At 43.1% G+C, this 14,975-nt stretch overlaps 1 protein-coding gene across 2 annotated transcripts in view; it reads left to right on the forward strand.

Annotated features, from left to right (window-relative positions):
- The window catches only part of RAF1 (Raf-1 proto-oncogene, serine/threonine kinase), an 85,734-nt gene that overhangs the window by 43,802 nt on the left and 26,957 nt on the right, over nt 1-14,975 (forward strand). The window contains exons 3-6 of one of the 2 annotated variants that reach the window (XM_075833833.1): nt 8,274-8,386; nt 12,152-12,251; nt 12,963-13,120; nt 14,295-14,387. In XM_075833833.1, the coding sequence (XP_075689948.1) occupies nt 8,274-8,386; nt 12,152-12,251; nt 12,963-13,120; nt 14,295-14,387 (464 nt within the window). The remainder of the gene's footprint in view (nt 1-8,273; nt 8,387-12,151; nt 12,252-12,962; nt 13,121-14,294; nt 14,388-14,975) is intronic. The other variant, XM_075833834.1, reaches the window with a different exon arrangement.

Below are 14,975 nucleotides of genomic sequence, written 5' to 3' on the forward strand. Positions count from 1 at the left end.
GATATAGATTCCATCTTGCTAAAAGAGAAAAGTAAGTGGATCTATAAAATGAACTCCGTGAGCCCCAATGGACTCGAGTCCTTTAATTTTGTTTGCTTTCTCTAAATATGTGGGCCGTATACCCCTTGAGTAAATAGGGAGTTTTGTGGGCCAACTTAAGGAAGATTCAGCTAACACTGATTCTTCCTTTTGTCCATAATATACAATGCCATTTCTGCTACCATACGTAATTCCTACTTTGAGACATAATGTGGAAATAAAGATCTTTAACGCTCATGCATGTTTATGATCAAATCAACAGGATCAATATGACACTTTTTTGATTTTATTTTAACCCAAAAATAAGTATACTGATTATAGACCAAGACTTCAAGTAACTTATATTTATAATAATATTGAATTTCCCTGTTCTAAATGACGAAAAGATTGGACATATAAACAAACAGTAGATTATATGTTCTAATATGGAATATTACTTTATGTAAATGTCCTCTTACTATTGTAACAAAATTCACAATGTTTTGTCTTCACAAGACGTAACTAATAACAATTTACCCTCACTATGCTGGTTGGCTGAATCTGCTCTGACAACTTTTGGCCTACAAAAAGCGCCATAAACAAAATACTCCCGTCCCCAGAAGAAGCTGACCTTGATCAGCGAAACGTACGTCGGGATAATACCGACTTTATAATAGGGAAAGCAATATAGAGGGAGAGATTATTATAGTAAAATCTAGACTAATCCTACCATATCCATTGATTGCTTCTAACTGCAGCGAGAATAGCGCTCTAGCCGTCGAGCACTGATGACGACCCATCACTCACAGCAAACCACCTAGCCGCCGCCAGAACTACCCAAGCTGTGGTCTTGGTGTCGCTGCTCACGGGCTGGGTTTTTGTGATCCACCTGCTGGTATGGCGGGCACTAAACATAGTGCCGCCGACTGGGAGAGTGTAGCTTTTCTTGGCTTATTACATCATAGCTGCCTGCCACTACTAGCGAGGTTTGTCCATATGACTTTATGGACGGAGGTTCAATTTAAGGAATCTTTTGCGAGGACGTTTAACACTAAAGTTACGTAATCACAGCTTCAATGAGCACTCCCTCCTTTTTCCCGTGGATGTAGCCATTCATACAGGATGGTGTCTTTTAATCGATGGGATTTGAAATACAGTAATTATAAATAATAAAAATAACCATAATAAAAAATATAATAATTAAAAATAAACAATTGCCCTGTTAGTGCAACTCAAGGGGACATTGCACTGGACATTCCTTTTCCTTTAACTGTCGGTATCCATATAAACTACAATTGAATGCGACATAACATCAATTATTCTTGCCCTACTTTCCTTCTTCTCCCATACCTATAATTTCTAGGCGTCCCCTTTGATCATGCCGCGGCCAGACTGCCGCGATCAAAGGGTCAAACAGCGGTCTGTGACCGGAATGATCGAAGGCAGTTTTCTCCGATCCCAGCTGTATTCCCCAGGCTTCTCTAAGTTCAGGAGCTGTTAGTAAAGACGTTATTGTAGACTAAGGACCTGCACTGTCCTCCATCAAAAGATGGTGGGCATTCGTTTAGGGGTTAAGCAGTTTTATGTTTAAAGAGAACCTTTCACCTGCCCATACATTTGCAGCATGTAATGGGCAGGGCTGCACAAACCCTGGGGCACTTTACTTTTTTTAATTTTTTTTTAATACCCTCGTCGGTTATTTAGATATCGGTGCCGTTATATTTGGCACCCGATATTTAAATAACCCCCTGTACGGTCAATGGGGCGTGTAACATGGCTGTGACAGTGTCCAATCAGCTACGGACAGTATCCCAGCAAGAGCTGGAGAGAGGAGAGCGTGCACGCACGCTCACTCTTCAGCTCTCGGCAGACAAGTACAGGACTAATCTCTTGCAAGAGATCACACAGTCTTGTACTTGTCTGCCAAACTCACGAGGGGGCGTGTCTGGTACGGACAGTGCAAGAGCATGCGCGCTCTCCTCTCTCCAGCTCTTACGCTGTCCGTAGCAGAGACACGCCCCCTTGCCAGTTCGGCAGACAAGTACAAGACTGATCTCTCGCGAGAGATCAGTCTTGTCCTTGCCTGCAGAGAGCTGAAGTGTGAGCACGCTCTCCTCTCCAGCTCTTGCTGTGGAACTGTCCTTAGCTGGTTGGAGAGTCAACGCCCTACGGCCATTGTAACACGCCCCCTTGCCATTACACACTCCATTGACCCTTCAGGGGGTTATTTAAATATCGGGCAACAATTAGAACAGCACCGATATCTATCTAAAGAACGGAAGAGGCTAGAACAAAAGTTTGTGAAGTGCCCCAGGGTTTGTGCAGCCCTGCCCATCACATGCTGCACATGTATTGGCAGGTGAAAGGTTCTCTTTAAACCTATAATATTAGGAGGGAGATTTTTTATTTTTTTCTTATACACAGCAACTTTTGGACGGTGTTTTTATTTATTTTTTTTGTCTGAAAGGACTGATAACATGATAAAATACTATACACTTTGATGAATATTGAGTGTAAATACAATGTCCATCTTCTTTCTGTTTTGTATATTCAGCTGAGAACCGAATACTGCGAAGGACATAATTTATCATTTTGCTGGACAGTTAAAGGGAATGTGTCACTAGAATTTTATTTTATTTCAGTTAAACAATTATTTTAGTGATTACACATTGTTTTAATTTTTTCAAAAGTCAGGAAATATAAATTAGATTTTAATTTAGAACATTTCCATGTGCTGGGCACTAGAGGGAGCAGTTCCCAAAATTGCAGCATGGTCAATGTGGTAAAGCACCCTCATTGATTTATACTGCAAATTTGGGGTGGACACACTCTCCTCTAGTGTCCTCACACAATCCCCCCTCCCTTCTTCTGGCTAGTGCCAGGAGAAGGAAGGGTTTGAATCTTCAAACCTCTGCTGTGTGCCGCCATTTTCTGAGCGACTGCACAGTGTAGGAGGATTAGATACAGGGCTCAGCAGACCGTATCACACGAACATAATACACACCTCACATACACGAACATAAATTGCCTGCAGCCTCCGCTGGTCTACGCTCCTATTCCTTGCGCCTGAACATATGGCCGGAAGTCGTCATCTGACTGTCCGGCATCGGCTTCCGGTCGACATGAAAATGGCGCCGGATTTCGCTCTGGTCTGTGTGGGAGCGGCGCATGCGCCGTTCCCACACAGACGGCGTACGCTTCTGAGAATGGAACGGCTCCCGTTCGCATTCTCTATGGGGTTGTATGTGCCGTATTCCATCTCTGTATGTGTCGTTAATCGATGGCAGCCCCCATAGAGAAGTAAAAGTAAGAACAATGTAAAAAGTAGAACATGAACACAAAATGTGTTAATATCCTATTAAAAGCAATATGATAAAAAAATCATGACACCTTCCCTTTAAAGGGACCATGCACATTAGCTTTATACTGTATATGTAAATCTCACAGATTCTTGTGAAATCCATAAACGATCTAATGTGTACAGGGGCCTCCTGACTGTCTCCTGCTGCAACTCAGGCCCCATGCACACCACCGTATTCATCTGTCCGTAAATACCGTCCATAGTTTGATCCGTATATACGAAGTACAGTAAAAAATAGTGTAGTACCGTATTAGCCAGAAATAAAATGCAATGTTAAATACTTTTGTGTCGAAAAAGACAAAAGTATAGAAGGTATGATACCTTTATTGGCTAACCATAAAAGTTCTATATGCGGCTTTCAGAGCACAGAGGCCCCTTCTTCAGGCAATTTACAAATGAATGACTAAGAAAAGAGAGCACAACATTTAGATGTTACACAAAGACAATTAGTACATGAGGTGATACATCATTAAGGTAAGCCGGGGCAATAAAACTGAGGTTATCACCTCAGTCATCACCCCTATGACCTCCGTGTTATTGCCCCGGAATAGAATATGACAGGTTCTATCATTTTCTTCAGCACTGACACCCATCTGTAAAAATACTGAAAGATGACCGTGACCAATAGAAATGAATGGGTCCGTAATTACGGATGAAATATACGGTAGTGTGCATGGGGCCGTAGTGGTCACCTGTAATTCGGTCACGACGGAGACAACACTGTATGAACTTCCAAAAGTGGAATATTTTATTGTCTGCTTTTATTCCAAGACCACTCGTATTCATGGCCAATCATGGCAATGTATAACGTGGTGTTAAATAGCGTAAGAGACGTGCCTTTGCGCAGTGCATAAGGGTTATGTTGCTGTATTTCACTATAAAGTACGAGCTTTTGATTCCGTAATGTGAGGGTGGGAGGTGCGGTGGGAGGATTACAGAAGGCTGCTCCTTGATATTTGATGCTTGCACCTGCTTTGTTGGTGAGATTAAGTGTCGGGGGTTTCTTCTTTGTAAATCCCTAGTCCACATATGTAGGTGTTGGCTTCTCATCTTCACAGTTTTTAGGACATGAGCTATGTGTTTGGGCTTTATAGTTCATCTAAAAGCTGTTGCCAGTTTTGTATTGTTTATTTTAGGGTAAGGACAGACGATACGGCCAAACTAACATGCGTTTTACCACAAATCGGCACAATGTTTAAACCATTTTTAATGTCCATGCGTTTTTGCTGGTAAAGAGCTGTTTAACCTGCAACACAAAAAAACGTGCCGACTTTAATGATTATTTAAACTCCTGCGCTGATTTGCAGGAAAACCGCATTCCAGCTCTATGATCGGCCACACGGCGGAAGCTACTATGTGTCTCCGTACCCATATGTTCAATGGCTTTTTGCATAGGGAATAAGGTGTGTGTTCTGTCAACTGAAGAACTGGGGACAAAGCAGGCCTGGGCAAATCTTAAGCTGGCCATCCCTACTGACTTCGGAAGATAAGACTGCGACCTACTGTGTATGGTTGAGTTGGGGAGGAGAGAAAGCGTGTGCGTATATACCCAGATTTAGCCAGGTCTAGGAAAGTGCTCCAAAAGTTAGGAGTCGGCAACATCATACCGTACGGCCAGGTCTACACAACTCAGTAGGCGCCATCTAACAAACACCCTGCAATCGGAATTCTGCGAGCCTTGCCTCACTTGTTCATTAACATTTGCCACCCACCCCCAAAAGTCAGAATAAATCCCCCACCTAAAAGCAGTAACAGCAGTCCCCCTCTAGTAGTAAATATCTTTGTCCAACCCATTCTCCTCCCCACTTCCCTACTCAACAGAGCGCACCCTGTTGGCTGGAAGCTGTATATAGCGCCCTGCATTGTCATCTGCTAACAGATGGTTTCAGGAAGAGTACAAAGTGCTGTCGTTTTTGACCGACCGTGACGACATTCAGCTCCATGCCTTTGTGGCAGCACCTAGCCGTCAAATGCATGAAGGGCAAGGGGCATACTACGAATGCCAGCGGCCAGACATTCTGTTCAGTTAGGAGTATGGGTAGGTAAGTCAGTTTGTGATGTATGGTCTCTTCGTAGCTGAAATATGAACTCCGTCAGGCCTTGCATTGTATTATTACGTCGTGGCAGCAAGGTAGTTGACAAGAACTGCAACAGTAGTCAGTGATGGAGCGGACACAGGAGCTGTGGCCGCAAAATCGCTTGCGGTTCCCTGCTTTATTATACAGCTGACACCCCGCTGTAACAGCTGGGATTGGAGTTCACCCCTTAGATGCCGCGATCAATAGCGACTGCAGCACCTAAGTGGTTTTAAAGAGGGAGGGATCTCCCTGTAAACCCATCAACACCCCTGTGATGCCATTGCGGAGTACTGATGGGTTTGCCAAGGCCTGACCAGGTAGAAGCGCCTATAGGCTGAATGTTAGACTGGCATAATGCATTGCAATACAGAAGTGGGGACCTGTAATAGAAGACTAACATTTTTATTAATTCTGCATGGTGAACACTACAAAAAAACAACCTGATAAACAATGGCAGAATTACTGGGTTTTTTTTGGCCCTCCAAAAAATGTGATCAAATTGTCATACAGTATGCAACCCAAAATGGTACCATTTCAAACTAGAACTCAATCCAAACAAATAAGCCCTCGTTCAGCTCTCTGGTTAAAAAAAAAAAAAAAAAGTTCTGGCTCTCAGAATGTGGCGACCGTGGTATATCAAAAATGATATAAATTTGGTATTGCTGAAATCGTAATGACCCGCAGAACAAAGTAAACATGTCCCTTATACCGCATGGGGAATGCCGTAAAAGGCCAAGTTAATAAAACAATGGTGAAATTGCGGTTTCTCTCTTTTTTTTTTTTTTTCTTTTTTTTCTCTATTAAAAAAATACAACTCCTTCAGCAACAAATAAGCATTAATACGGCTTTGCCTTCAGAAAAGTAAAAAAAAGTTACGATTTTTGAAATGCAAAGGTGAAAAAATACTAAAAATCGCTACGTCCTTAAGGGGTTAAAGTTGAGCTGCGCTTTGTACTGTGGATTTTAGGAATTGATCATTTTGTGTGTTATGAAATCTTTATCATCTGAGGTATGTATGTGTTATGCATTCCTCCCACCAAATTTTTCTTTTTGGATCTTTCCCAAAAATCAGCGATGACAGAAAGATGGAGGAATTGCTGTCAATAGCTTGCAGTGTGCTCAATGCCGGCAGCTCGCTGACTTTCCAGCTATGTCGTCCAAGATAAATATTAGTGAAAGCAGAACTTGGATCCAAATAAGAAAAATCCACGTCTACATAACTCACATCTAACAGCCTTAAGAATAACAAACATTTTAGTGATCTCGCATAGGAACATGGCTGCTGCAATAATGGATGGATTTTTTTTCCAGACGGCGCAGACAATCCCGACACATAATTGAAGTCGTATTTATTATCTAATTCCGAGAGGAAAATGATCGGCTTTAAGGCTATGTTCACACGGAGTATTTTGCCGAGTTTTTTGACGCGGAAACCGTGTCGCGAAACTCGGCAAAAACGGCCCGAGAACGCCTCCCATTGATTTCAATGGGAGGCGTCGGCGACATGCCCTATCTTTGGGCGCTTCCGTTTCTCACCTCCCATTGACTTCAATGGGAGGCAGAGAAAGCGTATTTCGCGCTGTTTTATGCCCGCGGCGCTCAATGGCTGCGGGCGAAAAACGGCGCGAAAATCGCCGCGCAGGGAGAGGAAAATCTGCCTCAAAGTTCCAAACGGAATTTTGAGGCAGATATTCCTCCCCCAAAATACTCAGTGTGAACATAGCCTTATTCTGTGACTTTCACTGAGGTCGTGTAACACAATTTTGCTCAAAGTGGGGAAAATAATATTTAGAGAAGGAGCAACATTTTACCCGTCAGCACTGGGATCCTGGGTCCGAATTCAACCAGGTGCATGATCTGCATGACGATTGCGTGGGTACACCGATTTCTTGCCACATCACTGAAAATATACTGATATGTTAATCTGTTTCCTACGAAATTGACCTTTGTGTGTTTGAGATATGGAAATCCAGGTTATGGGCCCCATTGGGGACAGGTACTCGTGTGAATGGTGACCATGTCTATACAGCGCTGCTGAATATGCTGGCGCTTTATAGGCAAGAAATACATTTTAAGTATTTCATATCTTTTTGAAACTGCATTTTTGTTTTTATTTTATTTAGACAGGTCTTGGCTAGTTCATCACAGACAGCCCCTTGAATAGGGGAGCTGCCATGGTGATCAGCTCATTGCCTTGGATCTGGCTCCCGAGACCCCCTGGTAAATAGGTAATTTTGCCAGGGCAGCCGTGGCCAGTCAGACATTTTTCCTGTAACCAAGGAAAATATATTACATGGTTGCCATTGAAATAAATGGCTATCCATGTAATACTTGGATGGCCCAAGTCTGCCAGAGCTATGGCTTATAAGTGTCCTGAGCAGGGAAATAGGGCATGGGGACTCATAGAATAACCCCTTTTTTAAGCTGGTTTCTTTATCATTCCTTCATTGTCAAGTGTCAGGACTATCTGGGCTAGTGAATAGGTGGGCATTAGATTATGATGATGATTTACAAGGTTGTATGTAATGGTTCTTAGCAACATTTTCTTTGTAATTTATTTTGACTGTTCTACATTGGGATCCCGTTGTCTACTACGCTGTTCCATATCTAAACAACAAAACAAAACCCACAATTTTTTACCTCCGTCAGGCTAATTGAGCCCTTTGGACACATTTTAGCATGTATGGTTGTTGCTTTACTGGAGTACACACTAAATTAAGCCAAAAAGTGATGTGGACAGGGCTTTTACTTGGATTGTAGAACAAGAAATGTATGTACTTTGCACAGCTTAACGCTTTTGCACTTCATTCTTGCAGGTTAATGTACGGATTGGCATGAGTTTACACGATTGTCTCATGAAAGCTTTGAAGGTGCGAGGCCTCCAGCCAGAATGTTGTGCTGTTTTCCGTCTTCTGCAAGATCCTAAAGGGTAAGAGGCTGATGATGATTTTTAATTCGGATTGAGTAGGTTTTATTCTGTACGAAGGACCCTTCACCTTTTAAGGTTTTACACTACTCAGATGAAGGCTTTGCTTTAACTTTTTAATGCAAATGAGTTAAACACATATGACTAACATTTGAAATATTAGAATTTCAACAATTTGTGGATTTGTTTCCTGTAGAATTCATTTTTGTGTGCACTAGTTGAGCAGACAGCTCATGTTTTGCGAAGGCTCGGTTCACACTAGCGTCACGGCTCCAGTTAATAAGGGAGCGATGACCGCTATGAGGGGTCGATTTCCAAATGGATAGCATTGACGTTTAATGGGTTCTGTTGAAGTGAAAGTATTTTTGATGGCAAGAATAGCGCTGCAGAGTGCAGACTGCTGTACTTTTTTTGTCACAAGTAGTCTAAATATAGCTGAAGCCAGCCTAAATGTAATTTTTTTTTTTTTTTTTTTTTTAAATGGCGCCACTTGGCTAAAGATTGTCCCAAATATTGGAAATCTATTAAAGCGCTTTGATATTATACAAGTGAACAATGGTTGGTTCAAAGGTGCGTTTTATTTGACGTGTCTGCATTGACTACAGTCACCAAAATTACACAATTCTACCAATTGTATTTCTATATTTGTAGCCGCTAGCTGTGGAAACGAGAAATTTCATTTTTGTAGTTGTGCTGCTTGACTACCCCCATTTTCACTGGATCCCTGGAGTATATGGTTGCTGTGATGTCTTCTAATATAGAGGGGACATAACTGTTCTGTTCATGGAACTATGGCCTAGACATGATCTTTGGATGACCCCCCCCCCCCCACTCTATTTAATGCTTTAGAATCCCCTCCTTGTTTTTTGTTAAATTGTTTCTTAATTTGGTTATGAAAATTGATTTCTGGATCCCCATAGTTTTACCTTTTGTAGGGTTGAAGTGTCATGAGCTGTAAATTGTTCAACCACATGAAATGTTTCTTCTTTGGAGTGGAACGGAGTATCTGCTTGAAGTTGCATCCCTCCCCCTCTTTGAACGACCGCTGGGTGAGAGCCTGGCTGCAGTTGCTGGGACATTTCCCAGTGCGTTTTGTTTTGGTTGAGGTAATCCGATACAAAGTTTCTGTAGGTGGGGACAAGGCACGAAACTTATTCCTGTGGGTTGTGTGAGACTGCTGTGTTTGTCAGCCAACAGATACAATGATTTTCTAGCTCGGCCTTTCCAAATATTCCATTGAAATTCACAAATAGAACTTTAAGTGTGTACCCAGCCCAGGACATAATCAGTTGTGTGTGCGTGAACCAGCTAAGTCTAGTACATTGCCTGAGGCGGCACTTTTGATTCTATTTATGGCTCCATACTACAGCATCAATATAGCACACACTTTTTTTTTTTTTTACATTTTTTTCTTCCTTTTGTACCACCCTGTATCTAGTATAAGTACTAAATCTCCTCTTCGGTTAGTTTCAATCTGTGGGAGGAGACCACTCTTCTCTCCTCACTGTATTTAAGTTTTATTGACCACAAATGTCTGATATAGAAGAACTGAGGAAGGAGGGGTCTGCCTGTGTCTAGACCGCAAGGAGGAGGAGGGGTCTGCCGGTGTCTAGACCGCGAGGAGGAGGGGCCTGCCTGTGTCTAGACCGAGAGGAGGAGGAGGAGGGGTCTGCCTGTGTCTAGACCGCGAGGAGGAGGGGTCTGCCTGTGTCTAGACCGCGAGGAGGAGGGGTCTGCCTGTGTCTAGACCGCGAGGAGGGGTCTGCCTGTGTCTAGACCGCGAGGAGGGGTCTGCCTGTGTCTAGACCGCGAGGAGGAGGGGTCTGCCTGTGTCTAGACCGCGAGGAGGAGGAGGAGGGGTCTGCCTGTGTCTAGACCGCGAGGAGGAGGAGGAGGGGTCTGCCTGTGTCTAGACCGCGAGGAGGAGGGGTCTGCCTGTGTCTAGACCGCGAGGAGGAGGAGGAGGGGTCTGCCTGTGTCAAGACCGCGAGGAGGAGGAGGAGGGGTCTGCCTGTGTCTAGACCGCGAGGAGGAGGAGGAGGGGTCTGCCTGTGTCTAGACCGCGAGGAGGAGGAGGAGGGGTCTGCCTGTGTCTAGACCGCGAGGAGGAGGAGGAGGGGTCTGCCTGTGTCTAGACCGCGAGGAGGAGGGGTCTGCCTGTGTCTAGACCGCGAGGAGGAGGGGTCTGCCTGTGTCTAGACCGCGAGGAGGAGGAGGGGTCTGCCTGTGTCTAGACCGCGAGGAGGAGGGGTCTGCCTGTGTCTAGACCGCGAGGAGGAGGAGGAGTCTGCCTGTGTCTCGACTGCGAGGAGGAGGAGGGGTTTGGCATGAGTGTTGGGGATTAACCACCAGATGTAGCGGAGAGGAGGAAAAAAAAATACGTTGACAGCGCTGCCTATCAAGGAGAATGACAAAAGTTGTAGAAGAACATTTAATACATTTATTGATCTGAAACGTAACTTGTATTGGGAAGCAATTCCTATTTTCAAACCCCAGCGATTTATATACACAACAGAAACCCAGCACGTTTTATATTGACGTAAACAAGGCTACAAGACTAAGGGTTACCAGTAAAAGGTCAAAAAGCTTATTTTAAGAATGTTGTTTTTTTGGGGGTTTTTTTTTCCTCATTTTTCATTTTTTTTTTTTAAAAAATAATTTATGCAGTTTATCCCTGTTTCGTTACAGTTCAGTCTCACATTTCACTCCATCTACAGAGCGGCCCTCCTTAGCAGCAGTTGCTTGATGGATATTAATAATTTACCACCAATATTCTATTATACCATCTCTTCTATGCTTTTTATGTTTTCCGTGTTTTCACATCCATGTTGTATGCATTATTTTGCTGTTTTACCCATGCTGACATTTTACTGGCACCGCCTAGATCCGTCTTGGAACCCCTTTTTTATGTCATTATAAAGATACTGTGTTTTATATATGATCTCTAGCTTAAAAAGGGAACTGTTCCCCAATACGTGTTACCTTTGATATCAATAAATGGATGAAACATTCTTTGACTACTTCTGTCATCCTCTTTGATGGGAAGTGCTGTCCATGTAGTTTTTTTTTTCCTACTCCACTGCTGCCTGCTTTATGAAGTGTCCTGACGAAAACCGAATATACCCTGGAGACTGCAGCAGCCATCCTGACACGGTAACGAAGGTGGTTGTGGCTTCACAGAAACCAGCAAATGAGCCAGCAAGAGATTTTTGTTCTCGGGCATCAGCCTTATCCTTTTTTTCATACATATTGCCCTATGCCCTTTCATTAGAGAGCTAGGAAATACAAGCAGAGGGGATTAGCTGGGCCTTTGGTCGGGTTAGGGGACAAGTGGCTGGGCCCCTCGGAAAAGTTTGGGAACTAGTGGCCGGGCCTTCAGATCTGGGAAGCAATAGTCTGGTTAGACTCGGCAATTAGAATTTGACAGTAAGGGTTACATGAGTCCTGGGAAACCTATTGCTATAACCACCTAAATAAAAAATTTACAAATTCACCACATTGCAAAATACGAACTGGGTGGATAGTAAGATTTGAGTCTCTAAATTTTCAGTGGAACTGATCGTCTGCTGCCAAGAATATCTATGTTCCTCCCTAAATAGATGAAGTGAAATGACTAATTCTTCTAAAACCACAACATGAAGATAGGACAGGATTTCTCAGTTTTCTCGGTAAAAATGTCGCTGGTTCCTTGTGATTTTCCATTGCGATCTCCTTTCTATCAGTTTTACTTGCGGTGTGCTGTCCTAATGTGTTTATATGTTCCATCAGAAAACAGCGGCTGGACTGGGGCACCGACGCCATGTCATTGATAGGGGCAGAGCTGCAAGTGGATTTCTTGGATCATGTCCCACTTACAACCCATAATTTCGTAAGTTTCATTATGTCCTTGCTTTGTACGGTTTTCATTCTTCGTCTCTTAACCCTAATTTTGTTTTTTATTTATTTTTCTTACCTCAACCAGTACTTCTTTTTTTTTTTTCCTCATTTATCTGGTCATTGTGTATGATGTGTAATTCATGCACTTCTCTACGCATACATAGGAGCATAGTCTGTTTAATAAAGAGGTAATGTACGAATTACAAGTTAGCAAAAACTAAATCGATTGAACTATAATTCTACAGTTAGAAACAAAGGTCTTATTAAAGTGGCACGCCAACATTATGATCGATGGAAGCCTGAAGTATACCGCCATCCTTTGGGACTATCGCATCTCTACAGTGACACTATGGGGTGAGGAGTTAGTCCAAGTGCTGCCTCCTGCAGTATACATCAGCACAGTCTGTAAATGGAGTGGGCGGGGGGGGGGGGCACATAAACTGTGCTGATGTATACTGCAGGAGTCAGCACTTGGATTAACTCCTCACCCCATAATGTCACTGGAGAGAATTGGTAGACTCCGTCATGGCGGCAAACGTTGGGACCCCACCAATCTAAAGCCGGAGCTAGAAGAGTTGTGTGGAAAAGGAGAGGTCAATATTTTATTTTTTATTTAAGCTCCCATCAGACTTTTTGGAAGACTGGATACTTTGATGGAGGACATGGCTAATGTGTTTTATGGTTTTATCTTCATTTTTCACAGGTACGAAAGACTTTCTTGAAGTTGGCCTTCTGCGACATCTGCCAGAAATTTCTTCTGAATGGTTTCCGGTGTCAGACGTGCGGGTACAAGTTTCACGAGCACTGCAGTACGAAGGTCCCGACCATGTGTGTGGACTGGAGTAATATCCGACAATTACTGTGAGTGATCCGGACACGCTTCTAGAGTATTTTACCGTCTTCTATGTCAGTGTGGAAATAGAGCAGCTTGGAGATTGTCCTAATAAGAGGAGTAGAAATTCCGGTACTTGGGAAACATCTGGATGAACCAGTTTACTCTATTTTTAAACTAAGTTATTATTGTAAATTAAATGACAGTGGGATGAGTAAAGGGCATAAACATGGCCTTCATCCAACTTCTTACCGGAGGCTTTTATCATGCTGGAATAGAAAGTTCTTCCCGTGCATGAGGCTGTGTAATCACGCCAGCGCCGCCGCATGTATCTAGAATGTAAATAATTATCTCATTAATTTCTATCACATGTTCAGTTTTCCATCAGGCTAAAAGGATCTCCGAGATTCTGTCATCAGTCGCTGTTTATCTTTTTATTTTAACCCTATCTATTCAACAAAGGCCACCCAGACCTTGGTATACATCATCTTTCACTTTTAAAAGCATTTTCCCTAAAAAAAAAACATGTCCTTTTCTGACATGTTCTTGCTGCTCTGTCATTGTCAGTCTTCATTGCAGTTCTGGCATTCGATTTATGGATCGGGAAGAACCAAGATTAATCGCCCTATAGATTCAATTTGGATCAGGGAGTGTTTAAAGCTGTGCTATAATGCATGGAAATGTGGCAAGACAAAAATGTGTTACCAATGGGATGGGGACCTATTGATTTCAATGGGAGGCGGAAGCGTTTTTTTCCCGCGAGCGGAAAAACCGGCTCGCGGGAAAAGGGCAAGCCCTATTTTCGGGCGTTTACGCCTCTGACCTCCCATTGACCTCAATGGGAGGCAGAGAAAGCGTATTTCGCTGCGTTTTATGCCAGTGACGCTCAATGGCCGCGGGCGAAAATCGGCGTGCACGCAAAGTAAAATCTTCTTCAAAATTCCAAACTCAATTTTGTGGCAGATTTTCCTCCTGCAAACAACTCTGTGTGAACCCAGCCTAAGCCTTTAAAGCAGACAAGTCACCTTTTTTTTTTTTTTTACTTTTAATTAATTTAAAAAAAAATTAATAAAGTGTTTTTTTGTTTTTTTAAAACCATATTTCGGTAGAGGGCAAAAAAGGGATAAAGATTACATCGCTATAATTAAGATACAAAAAAAAAAAACCCACTTATGCAATTTTGCTGTGTGTTTGCTCTCTTAGCAGATTGTTTCCAAACCCAAATAATGTAGATGGCAGCACACCTTCACTACCATCAATACGTCGAATGCGAGAGTCCGTTCGAGGCACAGCGAGGTAAATGTAATTTTCTATTCTGTACTACACGTGGTGGGCAGGCAGCAAGTTAACTGGAATACGATAGTTCACCCATGAGTAGCCATCACTTTGAGGTGTAGCTAGACGTTTTGAGCTACTTAGAATGTATTAGCAAACCCCCAGCTAAAATGAACTGTGTGCTGTCTTTGTAAGCTCATTTGATTTTGTACTCTACACTTCTGCATTCAGTTCCTGGGACATCAATTTTCTGACAGCTACTTCCTGTCTGCCATAATGGCTCCCTCTGAGTTCATTTCTCTGTCACCAGGACCCCTAGATTAAGGTTTCTCAACCTTTCTATGCTTAGGTACTTGGTTCAAATTCATTCAAATAGGGGGTACGAAGTCCGAGCCCTCGTGCTCGGCCAGCCTTCTCATCTGTCCAGACGGCGCTCCCGTCCACGTCATTCAGCCTCCTCCATGGTAACACACTAGTGCAGGCATGGTGGAGGAGGTTGAATTACATGTCCCATCACGTACCCCTCCAGGCTGGCCAAGTACAGGGGCGTGACTGCATAAATATAGAAAGCAGGACACCTTTAAATATTCGTTATCCTACATTGTTTTG

Source organism: Rhinoderma darwinii, chromosome 7 (assembly GCF_050947455.1).
Source record: "Rhinoderma darwinii isolate aRhiDar2 chromosome 7, aRhiDar2.hap1, whole genome shotgun sequence".
NCBI classification, from domain to species: domain Eukaryota; kingdom Metazoa; phylum Chordata; class Amphibia; order Anura; family Rhinodermatidae; genus Rhinoderma; species Rhinoderma darwinii.